We start from the raw sequence: 22,153 nt of genomic DNA, 5'->3' as shown, positions 1-22,153 counted from the left end.
ACTAATTTCAAAATTAAAATTAAAAATTACTTTTAGTTTTTTTTTTTTTTTTTTTTTGCATAATTCTGGATCTTTCCTCCCCACTTCCTAAGTGTGCTTGGATCCATAGAGTCTGTGTGAGAAAATTCCTGAGCTATTTACTTCTATGGAGCAAAGTTTAGTGTTTTTCAAGGAATTAGGAAAAAGTAAAGATTCAGGTGACTGTGTTTCTTAGTGAAGTAATTTGGGGAAAGAATGTATTTGTGCAGTACTGCAGTTGTGAGTTTCATCAAGTCCTAAAAATATACTTGTTTACAAATGTAGTATGATTAAAAAGATATAAAATATCTTATCTACTTTGTATTGAGTATACATTAAAATTAAAGTAGCTTTGTTTCTTTGTGTTGCACTCCCATGTTTATGAGAGAAGGTCTCTGTGTTGGTTTGGGTAAGAATGTAGCCCCTATATATTTGAATGCTTATCCACTAGGGATTTGAATGCTTAGTTAATGGAGAGTGGCAATATTAGAGTTATAACGATTAGCAGGTATGACCTTGTTGGTGGAAGTTTGACACTAGGAATAGGCTTTGAAAAGCCCATGTCAGACATAGTCCTCCCTCCCCACCACCTTGTGTGGATCAGGATATAGCTCTCAACTACTGCTCCAGCACCTGCCTACATGCCACCATGCTCCCCAACATGATGGTAATAGATTAAACCTGTGCAACTGTACGCAGACTCCCAATTAAATGTGTTCTTTAATAAGAGTTGCCTTAGTCATGGTGTCTCTTCACATCAGTAGAACAGTGACTAAGTCTGCTGTCAGTCTGGTCTCTACTTGGGGGCTCTGGGGATCTTCCTGCTTCAGTCTCCTTAAGAGCAGCAGTAGAAGCCAATGTGACATGCTCTGACTGATAGTACTTTGTTTGGTATGCTATGATAAATATATGCCACAAAGGTCCCTGTCCCCCTCTCCCCTTCTTGATAAAGAGCTTCTCTGTGTAGTCTGAAACTTACTCTGTAGACTCAGCTGGCCTCGAATTCAGAGAACCACCTGTCTCTGCCTCCCAAGCGATGTTATTAAAGGTGTTGCTAGCACTACCACCACCTGGTTCCACAATTATTAAAATGTATCCTTTTGTAAAATCCTCTTTCTTTTAATATTAAAGGCGGGTTTTTGGGGAAGCTGTTTACTGGCCCCAAGGACTGAGGCCAGGGAAATTGTCATGGGGATAAGGGAGTAAGAGGGGAAGAAAAAAAGAGAAAGGATCCGCTTGCAGAGAGAGAAGGGGAGATGGATAGATAGATAGAACATAAAATCTTTTTTTTTAATGTGTGACCAAATAACTTAAAATTGCATCTGTAGCTCATTTGGTATTGCTGATTTATATCAAGTTTAAATTAAAACGACGTGCTTATTTTTTTTTTACCACATTCAGAAGCTACATTATTAAAGTGACACTTTTTAAAAACCAGGAATGCCATCTATAATATTAACTTCAATATCTAATATCTTTTAAATCAGAAAATAGCAGACTTATGCATGTATTTTGGTTTATTAACTCAAACATTGTACAAATTATTTACTTTAACTTGTGTTTTAAACAAGCTTCTTAGCTATGAAGAAATCTTTAAGGTGCTTCATTTGAAAAATTCCAACTGAGATAAAGATTAATATTTGTGCGAAAGCCCACCATAAAACATTTCTATTGGTATCTTCACTGGTGATACGGAAATTTTCCTCACGGTCCTATTCAGAAAAGAAATACAAAGTTTTAGTTTGTTAAAGTACTTTGTGTGTGATTTTTGAGGTTCCCGAGTGTGTTCTTGGTATTTAATTTTATCCATTTGATATAAAAAGTAGAATATCATTTTCTTAGATGTAATTTATTATTTATCCAACTGTAAGACAGCAATTTAACAAAACATATTCTTTTATTTTGGTATCCATTGCAGAAATTTAATCTATTACTTTATACAGTTTTTACCATCAAGGAAAATGAACATTACTTAATAGTGATAGATTTTCTTCATTAAATCTTTTATGTTGGGCTCTATGCCACACACTTCCTTATTGAATTACCATGCCTTGTCCATATTTCTTAGATAAAGAAAACTGAGACTTGTTTATGGCAAAGTAAATGAATAGATTTGTGTCCTCCATGTCTGGCCAGCATCCAGTGAGCACAATGACTCAGAAAACACTTGATGTCATAAGACTAAAACCGTGATCCTGAATGTGCACATACGTGGGTCTCTATAAGTGTATGGAACATGTCTGGAAGCATTCCTTTGTTTCATAAGTTCACATCTTTTGTAACTGGGTGAAGACTTGGCTAGTAACTTTGGAGGATGAGGAGGAAAATGAGCCTCAATTCCCTTTTCTAAAGGAACTCACGGGCCAGTAGAGTGAGGAAAGGTTATTCTCTTCCCACTCCCTTCACACCCACACAGGTCCAGCTTAGAAAGACCAAGGGACAGGCAGTGTGTTCTTTCCTTGGTTCAAAGGTTTTGTGCCGAGAAATGAATTTTTGACAAGAAGAGATAAAATAAGCTGAAAGGACAGACTGACCCTTTGATAGTCTTGTTCTTTGAGTATTTGTTCAATTTGTTCAATTAGATGTCGAAGCGTGAAGGCTACTTCATTAACTTTGTCCTTTGCTTGAACAATAACTGCATCAAGGTCATGCTCTCCAACTCGAATATCTAAGTGGATGCGCTGTACAAACAGTAAGAGGGAGAAACAAACCCTTGCATGTTTGAAATAAATTAGCTATAGTTTTTTTCCTTTGCTTTCTTTTTGTGCTAGCGTCTTCTTGGTCTCTTTTACTTCTTTCATGAGTGAGGTCCCACACCACTTGACTTACCTTTTTTTTTTTTTTGCCCACATTATAACTCTATTTCTCACTCTACACTACCCTACTCTACTCAATAGTCTTTCTTATAATAACACTTAATTTTGTGGTAACCTATTGACCTTAACATATATTTATACCTTCATGAATATCAAATTTATTGTCATGTAAATGTTTCTGGTGTTGAGAAAACTTTATTATTGGAATAATATATTGTATATTATATTACCTTTTTTTTTGGTTCTTTTTTTCGGAGCTGGGGACCGAACCCAGAATATATTGTATATTTATCTATGAAAGTTTCTCTTTACATATAGCTGAATTTTGTATACTGAAGTACAAATGCTTTTCAGCTGTTCTTAACACATTTAGAAAATAGTGACTCACCCATGTACTGCATAAGAGTTTTTGTTATTAGAGTTCCATTATTAATTTGCCCTTCAGCCTTCACTTGTTTTCAAGCCTGAGTAATCACAGCTTTTTAAACCTTCCCTCACAACAATTATTTTTCAAACTCTTTAATCAACTTCATGATTCCCTTTGAACACCTTCCAATCTCTCCAGCTCCCTCTCTGGTTGTTATCCAAGATCTATACACATAACTTTAATATGTTTCCTGTTAGTCTGTTTGTGATTGATTCTGCAAACCAATGCCATGCTTGGATAATGATGTTGTGTTCAACAGCAGGATACATAGGCATATACTCACCAGCTTACTCCCTCCAAATGACACAAACTGTGTAGAATTAGATTCTAAGCAAATGATGTGTTCACCAGATGAGTGTGAAGTAAAATAGAATGTCCCTTGTGCACCATATAACTTGGATAATAATACCTAGGATTGAGAATGTCAATAGTTTATAATTGTCTATTTTTCATCTTTATTTTTAATAGGAATATTAAAATTAAATAGTCCTATGGAAAAAACAAAATGGTTAAAGAACATGAAAAATACCCAGCCTTACAAGTAATGAACATTCAAATTATAGCAAAACATCCCTTGCTTATTCTGAGATTGGTAAGGATTTTAAAATTCTTGGGTTGTATGGAAAAATAGTCTCCTAACAGTGTTGAAAGGACTGAGCAACTAAACTGTTTTGGGTTGCAGTTAAGCAATGTATGTTAAAACTTACAAAATATGTAATCATTGACTCAGTAACCTTAGCTACAGAAGAGTATTTTATCAACATGTGGAAGTTACAAAGTTGCACAGAAGATAATATTTACTGTGTTGCCTGTGTTAGTAAGATTGTCACTTTGAAATAAGGAAAAGTCAACTAAAGAACAATATGTAGTAGTAAAGGAAACTAAAAAACAAGTATCTATACTAAAAATGTCCATGAACTGATGCAGAGTATATGTGTGTACCTTACTATCCTAGGATGTCTTCAAACTCAATCTACCTACCTCTATCTTTGGAGTGTTGGGATTACAGATTCACACCACATCTGACTCTTTATGCCAATTTATAGAAAAAAATCTTTATTGTATACTATTTTTATAAAAAGTATTGTCTGTAAAAGTACCTCTTTCTCTCTGTCTGTGTGTGTATGTGTTTTCTGATATCTATTATAATAAACATAATCTTAACAAACTGAAAACCCCAGTTCTTAGATGGATTAAAGAATTGAATTCACCTGATAAACTTCTCCACACCTGGAGAGATAGACAGATGGATACAAAGAATCACAGCTGACTACAGCAAAAATGCACAAGTAAAAAACATAATCTGTGGGAGCTGATGCTAGATTCCTTGTACCAGGTATATCACATCTATATCTAATCATCTATATATCTAATCATCTACATCTATTTCTATATATTTCTATCCCTATATCTATACATGCCATAGTGAAAGGTGAAAATCATGCATGAGGAGAGTACAGCATATATGCAAGGATATTAGAATTAAGAATATTAGCATTGCCAGATCAAGAATTTTTATGCTAAAGGATTAGCGGGCCAGGAATTTTTGTAAAATCTGTGCCAAATAATATAATGGGAAAAGTAGATAAGATGAAAGAAAGTGTGGGTCATACGAATAGAGAAACTCCAAGAAAAGGAGACAGAGTACACTGTAAAAATAAATAAAGGCTGCGTTTAGGGTATTTATTGGTGGTTGGCCATTGCTGAAAAAAGATTCTTTGAATCTGAGAATAGACTGACTTCTAAAACCAAAACACAAAAAGAAAATAAGTGGGACAGAATATCCAAGAACTGTGGAGGAAACTACAAAAACTCAACGTTTATAATGTTGATATCAGAAAGAGAGCGAGAAAGGAAACCATGCAAGAGGAGAGTGATATATTTAATGTGTCAGGAGGCAAGAACCCACCAACTTAGATTTTTACAAAATCGTCCTAAAGAGTTGACCAGAGATATCGGAAAAATGAGAATTGGGAGAATGTATCAGCAGTAGAACTGCCTTCTCTGAAATGTTAAAGGGAGTTCTCCAATAATAATGATATTATTAGAATCTTAGAGAATCGATCAATGGAGGCAAAATTAAAAAAATATTGTTCTTAATTTATTTAATAGTTTGTCCAAATATTAGCTACAATTTACCCAATGATACTTTACGTATAAGTGAGATTATATAAAAACAGGATAATTAGAAATTCTTAGCTTATAAGCATCTCTCCATGATCTGTAAAGTAACAGATTAATATTTGAAGCAGACTTATGTTTTCCTTATTGCCAGTTCTTGGACAACTTTGGAAAAATGAAAAAAGTTCTGTTATTGATATGTTTCAGAAACGAGAGGAAGGACTAAAGAGATGGCTTAGCTGTTAAAAGCACTAATGGCTGTCTCAGAGGATCCAGATTCCATGCCTAGCACCCATGTAGTAGTTCACAACCATCTATAACTCCAGTTTCAAGAGCTTGTATACCCTCTTCTTGCCTCCAAAGACATGAGGCATACAAGCAGGTGAAATACCCATGCCCATTAATAAGCTAAAATTAAAAAAAAAAAGAGGGATGCCAACTGGTCAAAGGGCATAGAATAAATGTGAGTGATATGCTCAGCCACAAACAGGACATCCCTTCCCTCAAGACTCAGTGATCCTCAACCAAAGAATGGATAAAGAAAATGTAGTACATTTACACAGTGGAGTATTAGTCAGCTGTTAGGAAAAATGACATTATTGAATTTTCAGGCAAATATTTGATGGTACTAGAAAAATCATCCTGAGGGAGATAGCTCAGACCCAGAAAGACAAACAAGGTACATACTCACTTATGAATGGATATTAGCTGTTAGGTAGAGGATAATCATACTACAATCCCCACCCAGAGAGGATAAATAACAAGGAGGGCTCGAGGAGGAGACGCATGGATTCCCATTGCGAAGGAAAAATAGAATAGATTTTGCAGGTGGGCTTGGAGCAGGTGCGCATGGGCTAGGAGATCAGGTGGGGGAGGGAAGAATGGCTGTAATAGGTGGGCATTTAGTGGGCAATGTGGAAACCTAGAGCAGTGAGAACATCCAGGAACCTGTAAGGGTGAGCCTAGCAAGGATTCTTAGCAATGGAGCCTAACTGGCCATCTTCTGTAACCATGTAAAGCTCCCAGTGGTGAGACCTGGATACCAACACAGCCACAAAACCTTTGACCCACATATATTCTGCCTGTAAAATGTGCTGGTAGCTCAGATCTTGATGGGAACAGATGCAGAGACCCATACCCAAACATTAGGCAGAGTTTGGGGAACCCCACAGAAGAGAGGGAGGAGGAAAACTAGGAGCCAGAGGGGTTGAGGACAGCAGGAGAAAGGCCCATAGAATCAAGTAAGCAGAGTTCATAGGGTCTTACAGAGACTGAAGTGGCAATCACAGAACCTGCATGGATCTACATTAGGTCCTCTGCATATGTGCTGTGATTGTTTAGCTTGGGTGTTTTTGTGGGGCTCCTAGCAGTGGGACTCTTTTGCCTGTTCTTAGTACCTTTTCCTCTTACTGCGTTGTCTTTCTAGCTTTAATAAGAGGGTTAGGGGCTAGTCTTATTTGAATCCTGTTTTGCCATGGTTGGTTGAAATCCCTGAGAGGCATGCTCTTTTCTGAAGGGGAATGGAGTTGTAGTGGATCTGGGGGAGAGGGGAGGTGGCGGTGAGGACTTGGGGAGTGGAGGGAGGGGAGGCTGCAGTTGAGATGTATTGTATGAGAGAAGAATAAATAAAAAGAAAAAAAATTAGCACCCTCAAAATTCCCCAAACAAAAGCAAACACCATCACTCCCCCTTCACCTTTCATGGAAGAAGAGGCAGAAGTCAGGGATGGGAATAAGAAAAACAGTGTTGTCTTGATAAGGCAGAACTGTTTATTCATGAATTCACAGAAGCTGTGATTGCACACATAAAAGATCAGCACAGTATGAAGACGATTGACATTCCAGCATGGAGTGGGGCTATTAATGGCTTTTGGGGGAGAGTCAGTTTTCTTTATTGATGTGGCCATGCTCCAGTAGATAATCCTAAACCCATGAGTATGTGGGCAGCACAAATTGCTCTCATTGGGTGATGAAAGAAAGAGGGGGAAGGGAGAGAAAGTGGGGGAGGGGAAGGGAGGAGGGAGAGAAGGTGAGAGGGAGAATCTCTTATCACCTGTCAGTAAAAAGCTTATGGCCAATGAGCTGAAGCAGGAATCAGGAGGTAGGAAATCCAGTACGGATAGAGAGATTTCTGGGAAATAGAGGCTTAAGAGAGATTCAAGGGGGGTGGTGAGGAAGACACTGAGGAAGAAGCAGAAGAGTGAAGGAGAGGCTAGAATAAAGGGGAGATTAGGAAACATAGTTCAGGATAGGATTCACCCCAGGAACTGTAGGGGGACAAAAACTTTCAAGAAGCTCCTGCTGAGTAACCAGCACAGACCTATCGACAAGCACTTCCCAAAGCAGTTTTCTAGTCAGGTGGGAGACTAAGAAAGAGCAAGGGGGTTTATGCTGGCCTGACACATGCTGGCTAGATACATGTTGGCAGCCTGAGGAGCCACCTCACCTTGTGGATCCAAGAATATCTTCCTAGAGTGGGGGAGGGGGTTGGGGTCTGGAGAGGTTGTAGTAGAAGGAGAAACCAGGGTAGGGCAAATGAGGTCTGAACTAAACAGAGAAGAACTGAAAGTTTTCTTGTCATAGGTTTTATACATTTTACAAGAATCAACTCAATGGATCTTAGATCTAAATGTAAATGTGAAGCTTTAAAACTCATAAGAGACAAGCTAAAATGGAGTTAACCTTGTGTTCTAGTTTGCATCATCAATTTGACACAGCCTAGAATCACCTTAGAAAGGAGTCTCACTTGAGCAATTGTCTTTTTGGGTTGGTCCATGGATATGTTTATGAGGGATTTTTTTGACTGCTAATTGATGTAGGAGTGCTCAGCTCACTATACATATTACACACTCATCACCATACACATATGCATACAATTCTGTTTTTAAATGTATCAAAATTTTAATTTGATTGATTAAATTTAATTGATTTAATTAAAGAATCTTGCCATGTGCTTTATTTCTCTTTTTTAATACATTTTTAAGATTTATTTATTTATTATATATATGAGTACAGTGTAGCTGTCTTCAGACACACCACAAGAGGGCACCGAATCACATTACAGATGGTTGTGAGCCACCATGTGGTTGCTGGGATTTGAACTCAGGACCTTTGGAAGAGCAGTCAGTGCTCTTAACCACTGAGACATCATTCCAGCCCGCTTTATTTCTCTTAATATACCATTAAAAGGGAATTTTTATTAAGTAAATGTAGCAGTCAAAGATGATGCCTGTTTGTCTGTCTATCTATCTATCTATCTATCTATCTATCTATCTATCTATCTATCTATCACCTATCAGCTATCTATATCTATCTATCATCTATCAATCATCTATCATCTATATACCCACCTCTCTATTATCTATCTATCTATCTATCTATCTATCTATCTATCTATCTATCTGTCATCTATTTATTTATCTATCATCTACCTGTCTATCTATCTATCTATCTATCTATCTATCTATCTGTCATCTATTTATTTATCTATCATCTACCTGTCTGTCTGCCTATCTATCTATCTATCTATCTATCTATCTATCTATCTATCTATCTACCCATCCATCACTCTTTCTATAACACCTATCTTTTTTTGTGGCATATGTGTGAATATCAGAGGACAATTGGCTTGGCAGCAATTACCCTTTGCCTACTGAGCTATCTCAGAGGCCCACTTTCTGTTTTGTTCAGTTCTACGTAAAAGGCTGTAACTTCTTATTGTTGCTCTTGTAGAGCTTTTGCAACTAGAAATAGGATCAATGTAGAAAGGAATTTACCTCATCATTGTTTGTAACAGTCACAAACATTCCTAAGCCAGGAGCAGATTCAAGAAAGTCATGTCTACCAATGTCCCACTGCTGTATCTTGAATGTCCCTGTAACAAAATACAAAACACCTATTAGAAGGTACAGAGAATACATAATTGCCACTAAGTTAAATTTATTTCTTAATCTTTCTATATGAAAGTGAGAACTTCTATTAAAACAGCAAATAAGTAAAAGCAAGGCCATGGGAGCAGCTCATTCAGTAAAGTGCTTGCTGGTACAATCATGAAGACCTGAGCTTGCTCACTAGTACCCATGTTAAAAAAAGCAGGTATGGTAGTATCTACTTATAATCCCAGTGCTTGGGTAGCAGAGTTAGGAAGCTTGCTGACCAGAGAGTGTCTTAAAACAAACAAACAAACAAACAAACAAACAAAACAAAACAGGTGGACAACTCCTAAGCGATAACCTAAGTCAAGGTTGATCTCTGACCTCGACATACATGATCACACACACACACACACACACACACACACACACACACACACACACGAGTTATTAAGCATTTCTATGCAGAATATAAACTCCATGTTAGCCAATGTAGTATTCAGGTTTCTCTAGAGTAACAGAACTAATAGAATGAATCATGAATCTCCTCTCTCTCTCTCTCTCTCTCTCTCTCTCTCTCTCTATATATATATATATATATATATATGTTCTATAATACATAAAGTAACAAAAATTGTTTCTACATGCATAGGGTTGATACCATGAGGATCACAAGGATTCAATAATGTGTAAAAGACTCCCTCAGACTTGGTTAGCACATAAGAAGGACTGAATGTGATGTTTAAAATTTTTTATGTGTATAAACTTTTAATATGTTTATAATGCATCTCTATCTCCAGAGGGGAGGTGAAACTTCGAGTACTGAAGAGATGGGTAAATGACAAGGAAAATGTTAGGAGAGGAGTTTGAGGGCAGCAGGGGTTGGAATCAGTTATAGAAGGGTTGCAAGTCCATTGCAAATTATGTAATGAGTTGGAGTAACTTTTAATTTTTTAAAATATTCTGGGTGTTGTATGTAGAAAATATTGAAAGGTAGACATTGCAAGGGTATTGTAATCCAAGTGGTTTATATTCTAATAACAGTTGTTGAAGCACTAGATTTTGTCTTTCCTGCTCTATTCCACAAGTCAGCAATTGGGTCTCTGGTAAAGTTACAGCCCTAAGTCTTATAGTTACTATGTTGTAAATACAATTAGAATGGAGGCAGTTTGATGATAAGACTACAGTGCCTGCCTGGCAGTGACAAGGGAGGCAAATGGGGCCAGGGCTGGAGAAAGAAATTTGACCCTAGATCTCTACCTTCTGGAAAGTGAAGGAAAACCTGTACTGGCTGGTTTTTGTGTTAACTTGACACAACTGGAGTCATCACAGAGAAGGAGCCTCAGTTAAGGAAATGCCTTCATGAGATTCAGGTGCAAGGCATTTGATCAATTAGTGATCAGTGGAGGAGGGCTCAGCCCATTTTAGGTGGTCTATCCTTGGGATGGTGGTCCTGGGTTCTATAAGAAAACAAGCTGAGCAAGCCAGGGGAAGCAAGCCAGCAAGCAGCATCCTCCATTGCCTCTGATTCAGCTTGGCTCAAGGATCCTGCCCTGTTTGTGTTCTGGTCTTCCTTCAATAATTAACAAGCAGCAATACATATTTAGTGTAAGTTAAATAAACCGTTTTCTCCCCAACTTGCTTTTTGGTTATGATATTTTATCACAGCAATAAAAACCTTAAATAAGGTAAAACGCCTTTGGGGACTCCAGGGGGAAAGTTTCCCAAGATGAGAAACTTGCAGCCCACAGTTGGTTCCTGCTTGTACTTCAGGGTCTTCAGGCTTAGGAAGCTTTTTCATAGTACTGTCCTCCTTCCATCCCTCCCTTAAGTTTGTTAACCATATGTGTAATATATGCTCAATACTCGTTTGAATGGTTCATTTTAATGTTATTTTAAAAAGCATTATAGGTGAATCTGGATAAAATAGATTCATCTCCTACTCTCCTCTTCTTGCTAATTCCAACCAAAACCCCAGAAAAAGGTATGAAACAACCAAAGACTAAAAGCTAAAGAAAGGCAGTGAACTGGCTCAGGACCTCAGGACTCAGCTCAACAGGTTTACCTGTTTTATTTTCCCATTCTTACACACTCTAGTCTGTTCATAAAAAATTTGTAATTTGCAGGGAAGGAGGGAAGGAGGGAAGGAGGGAAGGAGGGAAGGAGGGAAGGAGGGAAGGAGGGAAGGAAGGAGGGAAGGAGGGAAGGAGGGAATTTCATCTCTGGAGAATGAAATTCCTTTGATGCTACATGACCTGTTTCAGAAGAATTGTCTGAAAAAAATTGCATTCTGTATGCTGGATGCTTCAGCTGTGAAGGGGTTGGGATGGAGCCCTAGAAAGAGACCTACCCCATACTAACACAGAGCAACTTCCCTCTATAAAAAGAACTAGAAGGATTCTGAAGAGGAGAGAGTTGGAGGAAAAAATCCAACCTGGGTGTTAGGCCATGTCCGTGCATTAGAATAGTCCATACATCAAACTAAAATTCATATTTCTGTCCTAGGTTGTTAAGTAGGAATCAGAGTCATAGTATAATACTTAAAATGTACAATAATGTAAAATAACTCAGAGTTGCTCAGTTCTGTGAAGAACAAGGAAAGTTTCAACTTGATTTAGAGAAGACAGTTACCTAACACCAGTACCAAGATGACACAGTTTCAATAATCTGACAAAGAATTTTAAAGCTTCTGTCATAAAAAATTCAAACAGCAGTATGAACACTCATGAAATAAATTAAAATCGAAGTTATGAGAACAAAATGAGCTCATTAGAACAGGAAAATACAGTATTTAAATCTAGAAAAATCCTACCTTGCTGAATAGACTCAACAAAAGAGCAAAGATGATTGGAAAGAGTGTGAAGCAAAAAATGGTGTTTTAATAGAGTCCCATGGACTACAAAACATTAAAAGTCTAAAATTTGTAGAGTTACAGGAGAAAAGAAAAGGAATCTAAAGCTAAAAAAAATTGGAGAAAATAATTACTAAATACTCCCTAAATTCTGTAAAAGACATAAAAAACCACATTCAAGCTCAGCACACCCCAACAATATAATCCTATAAAAGAGTCCATCTCCATGTACATCAAAATTAAAGTCCAGAAAAAAATCTGAGAAATGTTAGGAGAGAAGTAGTTCATGACTTAGAGTCAGAGATAATGAATCACATAGGCAGTAGAAACACAAGCAAGTGGTGATACATGCTTCAACACTGAAAGAATGCTAACCATAATCCTTTGTACAACAACACATCCTTGAGGATATTCTTAGCTCAATGGAAATTTAAGATTAGGAAGCTCAAGAATAGAATTAAAAGAATAGGGTTGGGGATTTAGCTCAGTGGTAGAGCGCTTGCCTGGGAAGCGCAAGGCCCTGGGTTCGGTCCCCAGCTTCGGAAAAAAAAAAAAAAAGAATAACAGACGCCATCTAGGAAAGGCTATGACCAGCAAGTGAGTTTCCTGGAGATGGCCCACCAGTTTGCATGACTGTGATGGGTGCACTCTGGAGAGGCTCAGTCCCAGAGACTTCATCCCAGGATTGCTTTTCACCACTGATATGCCCTTCCTACTGTTATGACATAGCCTAATGATTTCTGGGCATCAGTTGCACGCTATTGGGCAAATTTCCTGCAGATCAACATGAAGATAAGCTTTTATGAATTAATGCTGTTTAGATGAGTTAATGACTTTATAGAATTCCTGATTTGATTCAGATAATTTTAGGAAGAAAATTTAAGGAGATGATTTAGTTGTTTTGCCAGAAAGATGAAATAAAGTTAGAACTAAGAATAGAATGTACCCCTCCTCATAGAATAGTAAGTAAAGGCTGCATAATAAGGAATACTATGAGTTTTCATAAATTGTGCTATGAAGAGAAATAGGCTTGGGACAAATTTGTGATCAAGGAACAACATTCATTCTAGGTCATGTCCTAGGATGAGGCCACAGGTGTGCACTATGGTAAAGCAAGACAATGTGACACTGTTGCTTTGAACTTATAACGAGCCCACAGAATGAAACACTGCTTTCAACTTAATATCAACATCCTTCTGTAACTCCCCTACTGTGTAACATTTTCTTTATGAGGTAATTTTATAAAGAACTTTTGTCTGAGAAGGTATAAAAACTCTAAGAGAAAAAAATAAAGTGTGATTGTTGGGGCTGTGCTCTACCCACTAAATTTGTGTGTGTGTGTGTGTGTGAGTGTGTGTGTGTGTGTGTGTGTGTTGTGTATGTATGTGTATATATATATTGTCTATATGTATTTGCATACATATGTATGTAGCTATATGTGTGTGTATAAGCATGCATGTGCACTTGTGAAATTGATGAAACAGGTGGTTGGGTTTGGTCAGTGTCTTTCTTCTTTCTTTCTTTCTTTCTTTCTTTCTTTCTTTCTTTCTTTCTTTCTTTCTTTCTCTCTCTCTTTCTTTCTTCCTTCCTTTCTTTCTTCCTTTCTTCCCCTTTCTCTGTGACATTTCCAAGAGTCATCATCACCTTTTGGCCCCAGAATAGCAAGAGAGAATTAAATTGCCAGAATCCCCCAGAACAGTGAGAGTAAAATTGCCAGAAGCCATCAGCTTCTCACCCCCAGAACAGTAAGAGGGAGTTAAAGGCCAGAGGCCATCAGTCTTTGGCCTTGGTTGGATGCTGTGTCCCACCTCAGTACCTGACCTTGTTGGGACAGGCCTCTTGACAAAAGAAATCTTAACCAGGCATGGTAATATATACCTTTAATCCTGTGGTCTCACTATGTATCTTTGGCTGTCTTTGAATATACTATGTAGACTAGACCAGCCTCAAAGAGATGTGCCAGCCTCTGCCTCTTCAGTGCTGGGCCCACACCATCACATCTGCAATTCTTCACTTTTTAAAGCAACAGTTTAAAGTGGCTAACATTTGAAAGAAAAATTTTAGCAATGCTTTCAGTGTATGTGGAGATAATATTTAAGACAATTACAAATGGTAGAGTTAAGGTTTTATGTTTTCTTAAAATGTTAGTCATAGTAGGAAATAACAAGTATTAAAATTATAGAAATATATAGTGAAAAACACTATAGATAAAGTGGAATAAAATATAAAACATTCAAGCAATCCACAGGTAGATAGATGTGGAAACCAAAAGACAAAAAAGAATGTGAAAGTAATGAAGTCATAACTTCTGCTATTAATAATACATGCTAGGATCTGATGATTTTTTTGCATTTTCTCAGTTTCTGTTGTTATGTCTCCCTTTTCATTTCTAATTTTATTAATTTGGATACTGTCCCTGTGCCCTCTGGTTAGTCTGGCTAAGGGTTTATCTATCTTATTGATTTCCCCCCCCCAAGAAACAGCTCCTGGTTTTGTTGATTCTTTGTATAGTTCTTTTTGTTTCTACTTGGTTGATTTTGGCTATGAGTTTATTTCCTGTCTTCTACTCCTCTTGGGTGTATTTGCTTCTTTCTGTTCTAGAGCTTTTAGGTATACTGTCCAGCTGCTAGTGTATGCTCTCTCCAGTTTCTTTTTGCGGCACTCAGAGCTATGAGTTATCCTCTTAGCACTGCTTTCATTGTGTCCCATAAGTTTGTGTATGTTGTGAGTTCATTTTCATTAAATTCTAAGAAGTCTTTAGTTTCTTTCTTCATTGTTTTCCTTGCCCAAGTTATCATTGAGTAGAGCATTTTTCAGCTTCCATGTGGGGCCCATGACTCCAGCCACATATGTAGCAGAGGAAGGCCTTATCGGGCATCAATGAGAGGAGAGAACCTTAGACTTGTGAAGGCTCAATGCCCCTGTGTAGAGGAATGCCAGGGTTGGGAGATGGGAGGAAGTGGGTGTGTGGGTGAATACTCTCACAGAGGTATGGGGAGGGGAAAAGGGATTGGGGATTCCAGAGGGGAAATCTGGAAAGGGGATAGTATTTGAAATGTAAGAAAAGAAAATATCCAATAAAAAATGAAAAAAAAACATGGTATGTAATATAGTTTAAACAAGGATTAGACAAAGATTATAGGAATGAACTTTAAAAACCCAATTATAGAACTGATACCATCCCACAGTTCCCTGCACCCAAATCCCATGGGGAAGAGAGCTGAACACCCAGGAGTGAAGACATCTGGAGGCTGCAGGACAGACTGCCACTTCTGTACATTTCTGTACACTGTATAAAGTGCACAGTGCCTCTGGACACAGGAATACAGGAACAGACAGCCGCCAGTACCTGCTGTTGTGGTCTGCACCTAGGAATGAACTGAACTGGCCAAACAGCTCCCTGCACCCAAATCCTGTGGGGGAGAGAGCTGAACCCTCAGAAGTGTGGACTCTCCTGAGAAGTCAGAGGAGACTATCCTCTACTCACAGTCCAGACCCAAGAGGGAATCGCCTAATGCCAACTGTGCCCCCTGGGTGCAAGAACCTAGGAGCAATCAGGGGCAGGACCCTTTGATTCCTGCCTGCGTCAACACACCTGAAATCAGAGAACCTGTTCTCAGAAAAGACTGAAAGAAAACATGAAAACAGTTCTACAGGAGTGCTGACACAGAGTCCTACATCAGGGTCCAGTCACTCTCAGAAACAGCAAGACAAGCAAACACCAGAGACAACCCAATGGCTAGAGGCAAGCGCAGGAACCTAAGCAACAGAAACCAAGACTACTCGGCATCATCAGAGCCCAGTTCTCCCACCAAAGAAAATTCTGGATATCCAAACACAACAGCAAAGCAAGATTTAGATTTAAAATCACATTTTTTGATAATGATGGAGGACTTTAAGAAAGACATAAAGAACTCCCTTAAAGAAATGCAGGAAAACACAAGTAAACAAGTAGAAGCCCTTAGAGAGGAAACACAAAAATCCCTGAAAGAATTATAGGAAAACACAATCAAACAGGTAAAGGGATTGAAAATGGAAATAGAAACAATAAAGAAAGAAGAAAGGGAAACAACCCTGGATATAGAAAACCTAAGGAAGAGACAAGGAGCCACAGATATAAGCATCACCAACAGAATACAAGAGATAGAAGAGAGAATCTCAGGAGCAGAAGATTCCATAGAAATCATTGACACAACTGTCAAAGATAATGTGAAACGCAAAAAGCTCCCAGCCCAAAACATACAGGAAATCCAGGATACAGTGAGAAGATCAAACCTAAAGATAATAGGTATAGAAGAAAGTGAAGACTCCCAACTTAAGGGGCCAGTAAATATATTCAACAAAATTATAGAAGAAAACTTCCCTAACCTAAAGAAAGAGATGCCCATAAACGTAAAAGAAGCCTACAGAACTCCAAATAGATTGGACCAGAAGAGAAACTCCTCCTGTCACATAATAGTCAAAACGCCAAGTACACAAAACAAAGAAAGAATATTAAAAGCAGTAAGGGAAAAAGGTAAAGTGACATATAAAGGCAGACCTGTAAGAATTACACCAGACTTCTCACCAGAGACTATGAAAGCCAGCAGATCCTGGACAGATGTCATACAGACCCTAAGAGAACACAAATGCCAGCCCAAGTCACTGTATCCAGTAAAACTCTCAATTAACATAAATGGAGAAACCAAGATATTCCATGACAGAACCAAATTTACATAATATCTTTCTACAAGTCCAGGAAATAGATGGAAAGGATAATAGATGGAAAACTCCAACACAAGGAGAGAAACTACACCATACAGAAAGCAAGAATATAGTTTCCTTGCAATGAAACCAAAAAGAGAGACAAACAAATATAATTCATCCTCTAACAATGAACAGGAAGCAACAATAACTATTCCTTAATATCTCTCAATGCCAACGAACTCAATTCCCCAGTAAAAAGACATAGACTAACAGACTGGATAGGTAAAGCATTTTGCTGCATGCAGGAAACACACCTCAGAGACAAAGACAGATACTACCTCAGAGTAAATGGCTGGAAAACAACTTTCCCAGCAAGTGCTGGCGAGGATGTGGAGAAAGAGGAACATTCCTCCATTGTTGGTGGGATTGCAGACTGGTACAACCACTCTGGAAATCAGTCTGGAGGTTCCTCAGAAAATTGGCCATTCCACTATCTGAGGACCCAGATATACCTCTCCTGGGCATATACCCAAAAGATGCCCCGACATACAACACAGACACATGCTCCACTATGTTCGTAGCAGCCTTATCTATAATAGCCAGAAGCTGGAAAGAACCCAGATGCCCTTCAACAGAGGAATGGATACAGAAAATGTGGTACATCTACACAATGGAATATTACTCAGTTATCAAAAACAGTGCCTTTATAAAATTCATAGGCAAATGGTTTGAACTGGAAAATATCATCCTGAGTGAGGTAACCCAATCACAGAAAAACACACATGGTATGCACTCATTGATAAGTGGCTATTAGCCCAAAAGCTTGAATTACACTAGATGCAAAGAACACATGAAACTCAAGAAGGATGACCAAAATGTGAATGCTTCACTCCTTCTTTAAAGGGGGAACAAGAGTACCCTTGGCAGGGAATAGGGAGGCAAAGTTTAGGACAGAGGCTGAAGGAACACCCATTCAGAGCCTGCCCCACATGTGGCCCATACATATACAGCCACCGAACTAGATAAGATGGGTGAAGCAAAGAAGTGCAGGCCGACAGGAACTGGATGTAGATCTCTCCTGAGAGACACAGCCAGAATACAGCAAATACATAGGTGAATGCCAGAAGCAAACCACTGAACTGAGAATGGGACCCCCATTGAAGGAATCAGAGAAAGGACTGGAAGAGCTTGAAGGGGCTCGAGACCCCGTGTGAACAACAATGCCAAGCAACCAGAGCTTCCAGGGACTAAGCCACTCCCCAAAGACTATACATGGACTGACCCTGGGCTCCAACCTCATAGGTAGCAATGAATATCCTAGTAAGAGCACCAGTAGAAGGGGAAGCCCTTGGTCTTGCCAAGACTGAACACCTATTGAACGCGATTGTTGGGGGGAGGGTGGTAATGGGGGGAGGATGGGGAGGGGATGGGTTTGGGGGATGTTGGCCTGGAAACCGGGAAAGGAAATAACAATCGAAATGTAAATAAGAAATACCCAAGTTAATAAAGATAAAAAAAAAGATGTCTTCACTTTCTTTCCACACAGAACAATCTGTAATTTATTGTTAAGGAAGGCGGATAAGTAAAACTAAGGAAAACACTTTTAATCATAGAATGTATCAGAGGAGTTTCCAGGCAAGGCTTTCTCATGTTGGGCTTGCTGTGGTTCTTTTAGTTGACAAGTTCTGTATTGTCCCTCTTTCCACTTCAGCATAGGTTTGTATTCCTCCAACAATATCTTTCTATTCCTTAAAGGATTAGAGCTGAAGGCATGCCTGGTTCTCCATCATGCTTAGAGCAGGAGCTCAGAAGCCACATTTGTAACATTAGAGACAAAGTTCAGGAAGTGGGAGCCAACCTTGACAAAACACCTGTGGCAAGTCAGGGACTTACCAGGTGCTTTTCTGCCCAGGAACACTTTGAACCTCGATAACTGAAGTGACTCAGAGTCACCAGTTATTAGACAGTCAAAGTGACTTTAACGTATTTTCTCTGTCTATAAAGTGGTAGATTTTGCAGTTCCTCTGTGGTCCGTGTTTAGCCTTAATGAGAAAATCATCCTTGGATGACTGGCTCTGAGGTAATCTCCTGAACTTTCTGGATGGCTGCATTTCCACGAGACTACTAGTGTTAAGATATGGAAAGGGACAGCACACAGCCCATATGTGCTCTTGCTGTACCTATGGGACCTTGAGACATAGTCCAAGGTGTCACAGGTTCCAGGCCATTTTAGATGTGCATTTGCATTTTACTACTGACTTCCACATTAGGATGGGGGCATACTTTTGATGATCTCTTCTTTGCATGGTGCGTTCGATACCACCTTTGTGATCACGTGTACACTATGGAAAACTGAGGACCATCGCTGGCGCTGTTGGATCTTCAGTTCAGTGGAACAAGGATGGGAGAACACAGAGTCTTTGTTGGCAAGCCACATAGGCATGTCTGACTGAGTCCAGGGAACTGTCCTTGGTGTGTTCACACAGCAAATGGAACTGAAGTCAGACTTGGCTTTGAACAGAATTTAAAGGGGCTCATAACGAAAAATAAGCACACAATAAAATCTTTTCATTAATGGGATTTAAAAAATAAATTGTAAGGGTTATATTACTACATTATCTAGAATATCCAGAAATGCACTGGTGATGAAAGAGAAGGCTTTGGCATTGGGCCTTCAGCACTTGGATTGTGGTGCCCTGGGTGTGGCTTCCCACATCACCCTTCTCTGGGCACATTGAGATCTTTCAGTTTCGTCAGTTCCCACACCTCTTCTTCATAGTGCATCTATTACCTTTGTCTTTCCATGTGGGCTTCCAGTATAAGAATGTTCACCTGCCTGGCTCCTCCATGCCTCTCACAGTCTTTTCTGGTCTTTCATTACTTTCTCTGTCGAGGCCTCTTCTAGTTTGGTAACCCAGTCTCCTCCACTCATTTCTTCTCTTCATGTTCTGTTGACTCTATTCCATGAGTTCCTAGTTTCAGATCTCGTAGTTTCCGATTCTTGTGTGCACATTTGTGTTTGTGTGCTTTTTAAAGATCCCAATAGCTAAAATTCCCATTATTTTCATCTGTTTCCCTATTTTTTTTCGAAAGTTAAAATTATTTAAGTCCCTTCCTGAATTATCTGTGGATGTCTTTCTATTGCCTTTTTGTCTTTGGATTTTAGTAATTTGATATTTTTTTAAAACATTCCACCCGACACATTTCAAAATTTCCTATAGTTAAAGTTGAGTTTAAGAAACTGAAATTAGTGAGCTGGGGAGATGGATGGCTCAGCAGTTAAGAGTACTGACTGCTCTTCCACAGGTCCTAAATTTGATTTCCAGTAACACGGCGGCTCACAACCATCTGTAATGGGATCTGATGCTCTTTTCTGGTGTGTCTGAAGTGACTGTGTGTGTATGGTATATATATATATATATATATATATATATATATATATATATATATATATATATATCTTAAAGAAAATACTGTTAAAATATAAAAACTGAAATTAGTCTGCATAGCTTCATGGAGTGATGCCTGCAGAGACTATAGTTGGGAAATGAGAGGCTTGACAGCAATGGAGGTGAGTTCAGCTAGGGCTTGAGAAGAGCCAGCCATTATGAAGAGAGGGGCTGTGGGGTCTCTCCTCATGCAGCTGTCAGAGCACTGTGCAGTCACATTGGTCTTCATTTCTTAACAACTCCAGGGGCCCAGTGGCTTTTTAGCTCCATGCCACCAATATACAGGTCATGTATCTCTTGTTCCTCTATTGCTCCTTGACTTGTTAAGTTTGAGAATTCAAAGGTTACCAGGAAAATCATCATCTGTACTAGGATTTACCCAGGTATCCAGGAACTCACTGAGGACACACTGGGCAGACTCTAGTGACTCCTGTCTGCTAGGCCCATATCCTCATAATCCAAAGAAATATGTTCTGTTTTTTCATCTCCATTGTTTTTACAAGCACAGAAACAGAGGTAGAGCTAGAGGGCTTAGTGGGAGGTATCGGGCCAGGTCTGGATTCAGGATTTTTTTCAAACACTCCAGCCTCAAAAACAACTTCCCTCAGTGACTGACAGCATGGAGGGCTGCAGTACTACTCAGTTTCCCACTATACTACATATAGATTCTATAGTGTACCTTTCTATTTTGCTTGCTGCAAACTCTGCCTCACATGCTTGTTGAATTTATTTAAAAATTTCAAAACAGATTATTATTCTTGAAATTAGAACATGGAATAATGGTCGAGATGAACTGAAATAATTTGATAGTAATCAATGAAAGCCATAATCAGTATTAGTGATGAATCATGTCACATTTAGCTTCTACTTTCTCCTTGAATAAAAAATTAAAAAAATTGATATTGATTCTGACTTACATGTTAGAAAAATTGTACTTTCAATATGGTGGTGAAACTACTGAATGCTTACATCTTTCTCAGAAGATGGGTGCAGCTCACCTATGTAGCAATGAGTTTGTATCTGGGAGCATAAGGAAATCCCTGTGGTGACAGTGTGGTTAATTAACATAGTCAGGTTCTGTAAGGTGGGACTCTCTCATGGTACTCCCTGCCCACAGTTTCATTGAGTTCAGGAAATTTGATGCATTTAAACTCGGGCTGGGTGTCCTGATTTACTAGACTGGTCAGAAGTTTTCACATATGTTCTGTATAATTAATCATAATTATTTTGCTCAGAGATTCTCTACTTGAGGAAATATGACAGCCATAAAAAAAGTCCAGGTTATATTCTGAGGTGGTATCAGAGTTAGGCTTCCTGCTCTATGAATTATAAATTTCAACCTCAAGGAAAATTTCATGTCAATTTTACTAAACTTAAAAAATATCAGAGAAAAACCTATTTAGCAATAGAACCACTGCTGAGTAGTATGGACCTCTGGAGATTAGCATTGTAGCAAAAACGACATTATCTCTCAACAATGTCAGTAGAAAAATCAGTCTTACCCACCTGTTATCAACGTGTCACTTGGAATGTCTTCGATTATACATTTCTCCTCTCGCTCCCCAGCATGGAAATAAAAAGCAGCTGAAAAGGAAAAACTGAAACATAAGAGAATTGTCTGAGTTTGCATCTCTACAGCATTAGCCAGCCCAAGGTCCTTTCTTTGAAATGAAGCAGTTACAAGTGACTGTTTATAGGGCGTTTGCACTTCACTGTAATTTTATGAAATTGATTTTTGTGAGAAGTGACATTTGGTACCTATACCCAGGCAGATAAGTGCTACAAACTCCAATGAACCAGATTAAAAACACACTTAGATCTTGAGGTATTTCCTGAGATAATGATGTCAGAGTTCCTTTCAATCTTGTTGTTTTAAAGATGTTGTGATAGAGTGATAGTTATTGTGAGGGCAGT

General features: G+C 38.6%; 1 protein-coding gene across 1 annotated transcript; it reads right to left on the bottom strand.

The window, feature by feature from the left end:
- Nucleotides 1–1,517: 1,517 nt before the first annotated feature.
- Nucleotides 1,518–21,924, bottom strand: Tmed11 (transmembrane emp24 protein transport domain containing 11). The gene is given in 5 exon segments (NM_001432994.1): nucleotides 1,518–1,730; nucleotides 2,553–2,699; nucleotides 3,545–3,670; nucleotides 9,158–9,255; nucleotides 21,746–21,924. Coding segments are annotated over 5 exon segments (645 nt in total). The 5' UTR covers nucleotides 21,870–21,924; the 3' UTR covers nucleotides 1,518–1,580.
- Nucleotides 21,925–22,153: the final 229 nt, after the last annotated feature.

This window comes from Rattus norvegicus, chromosome 14 (genome assembly GCF_021556685.1).
Source record: "Rattus norvegicus strain SHRSP/BbbUtx chromosome 14, alternate assembly SHRSP_T2T, whole genome shotgun sequence".
Taxonomy (NCBI): domain Eukaryota; kingdom Metazoa; phylum Chordata; class Mammalia; order Rodentia; family Muridae; genus Rattus; species Rattus norvegicus.
This window is presented reverse-complemented; position numbering and strand designations above follow the sequence as displayed.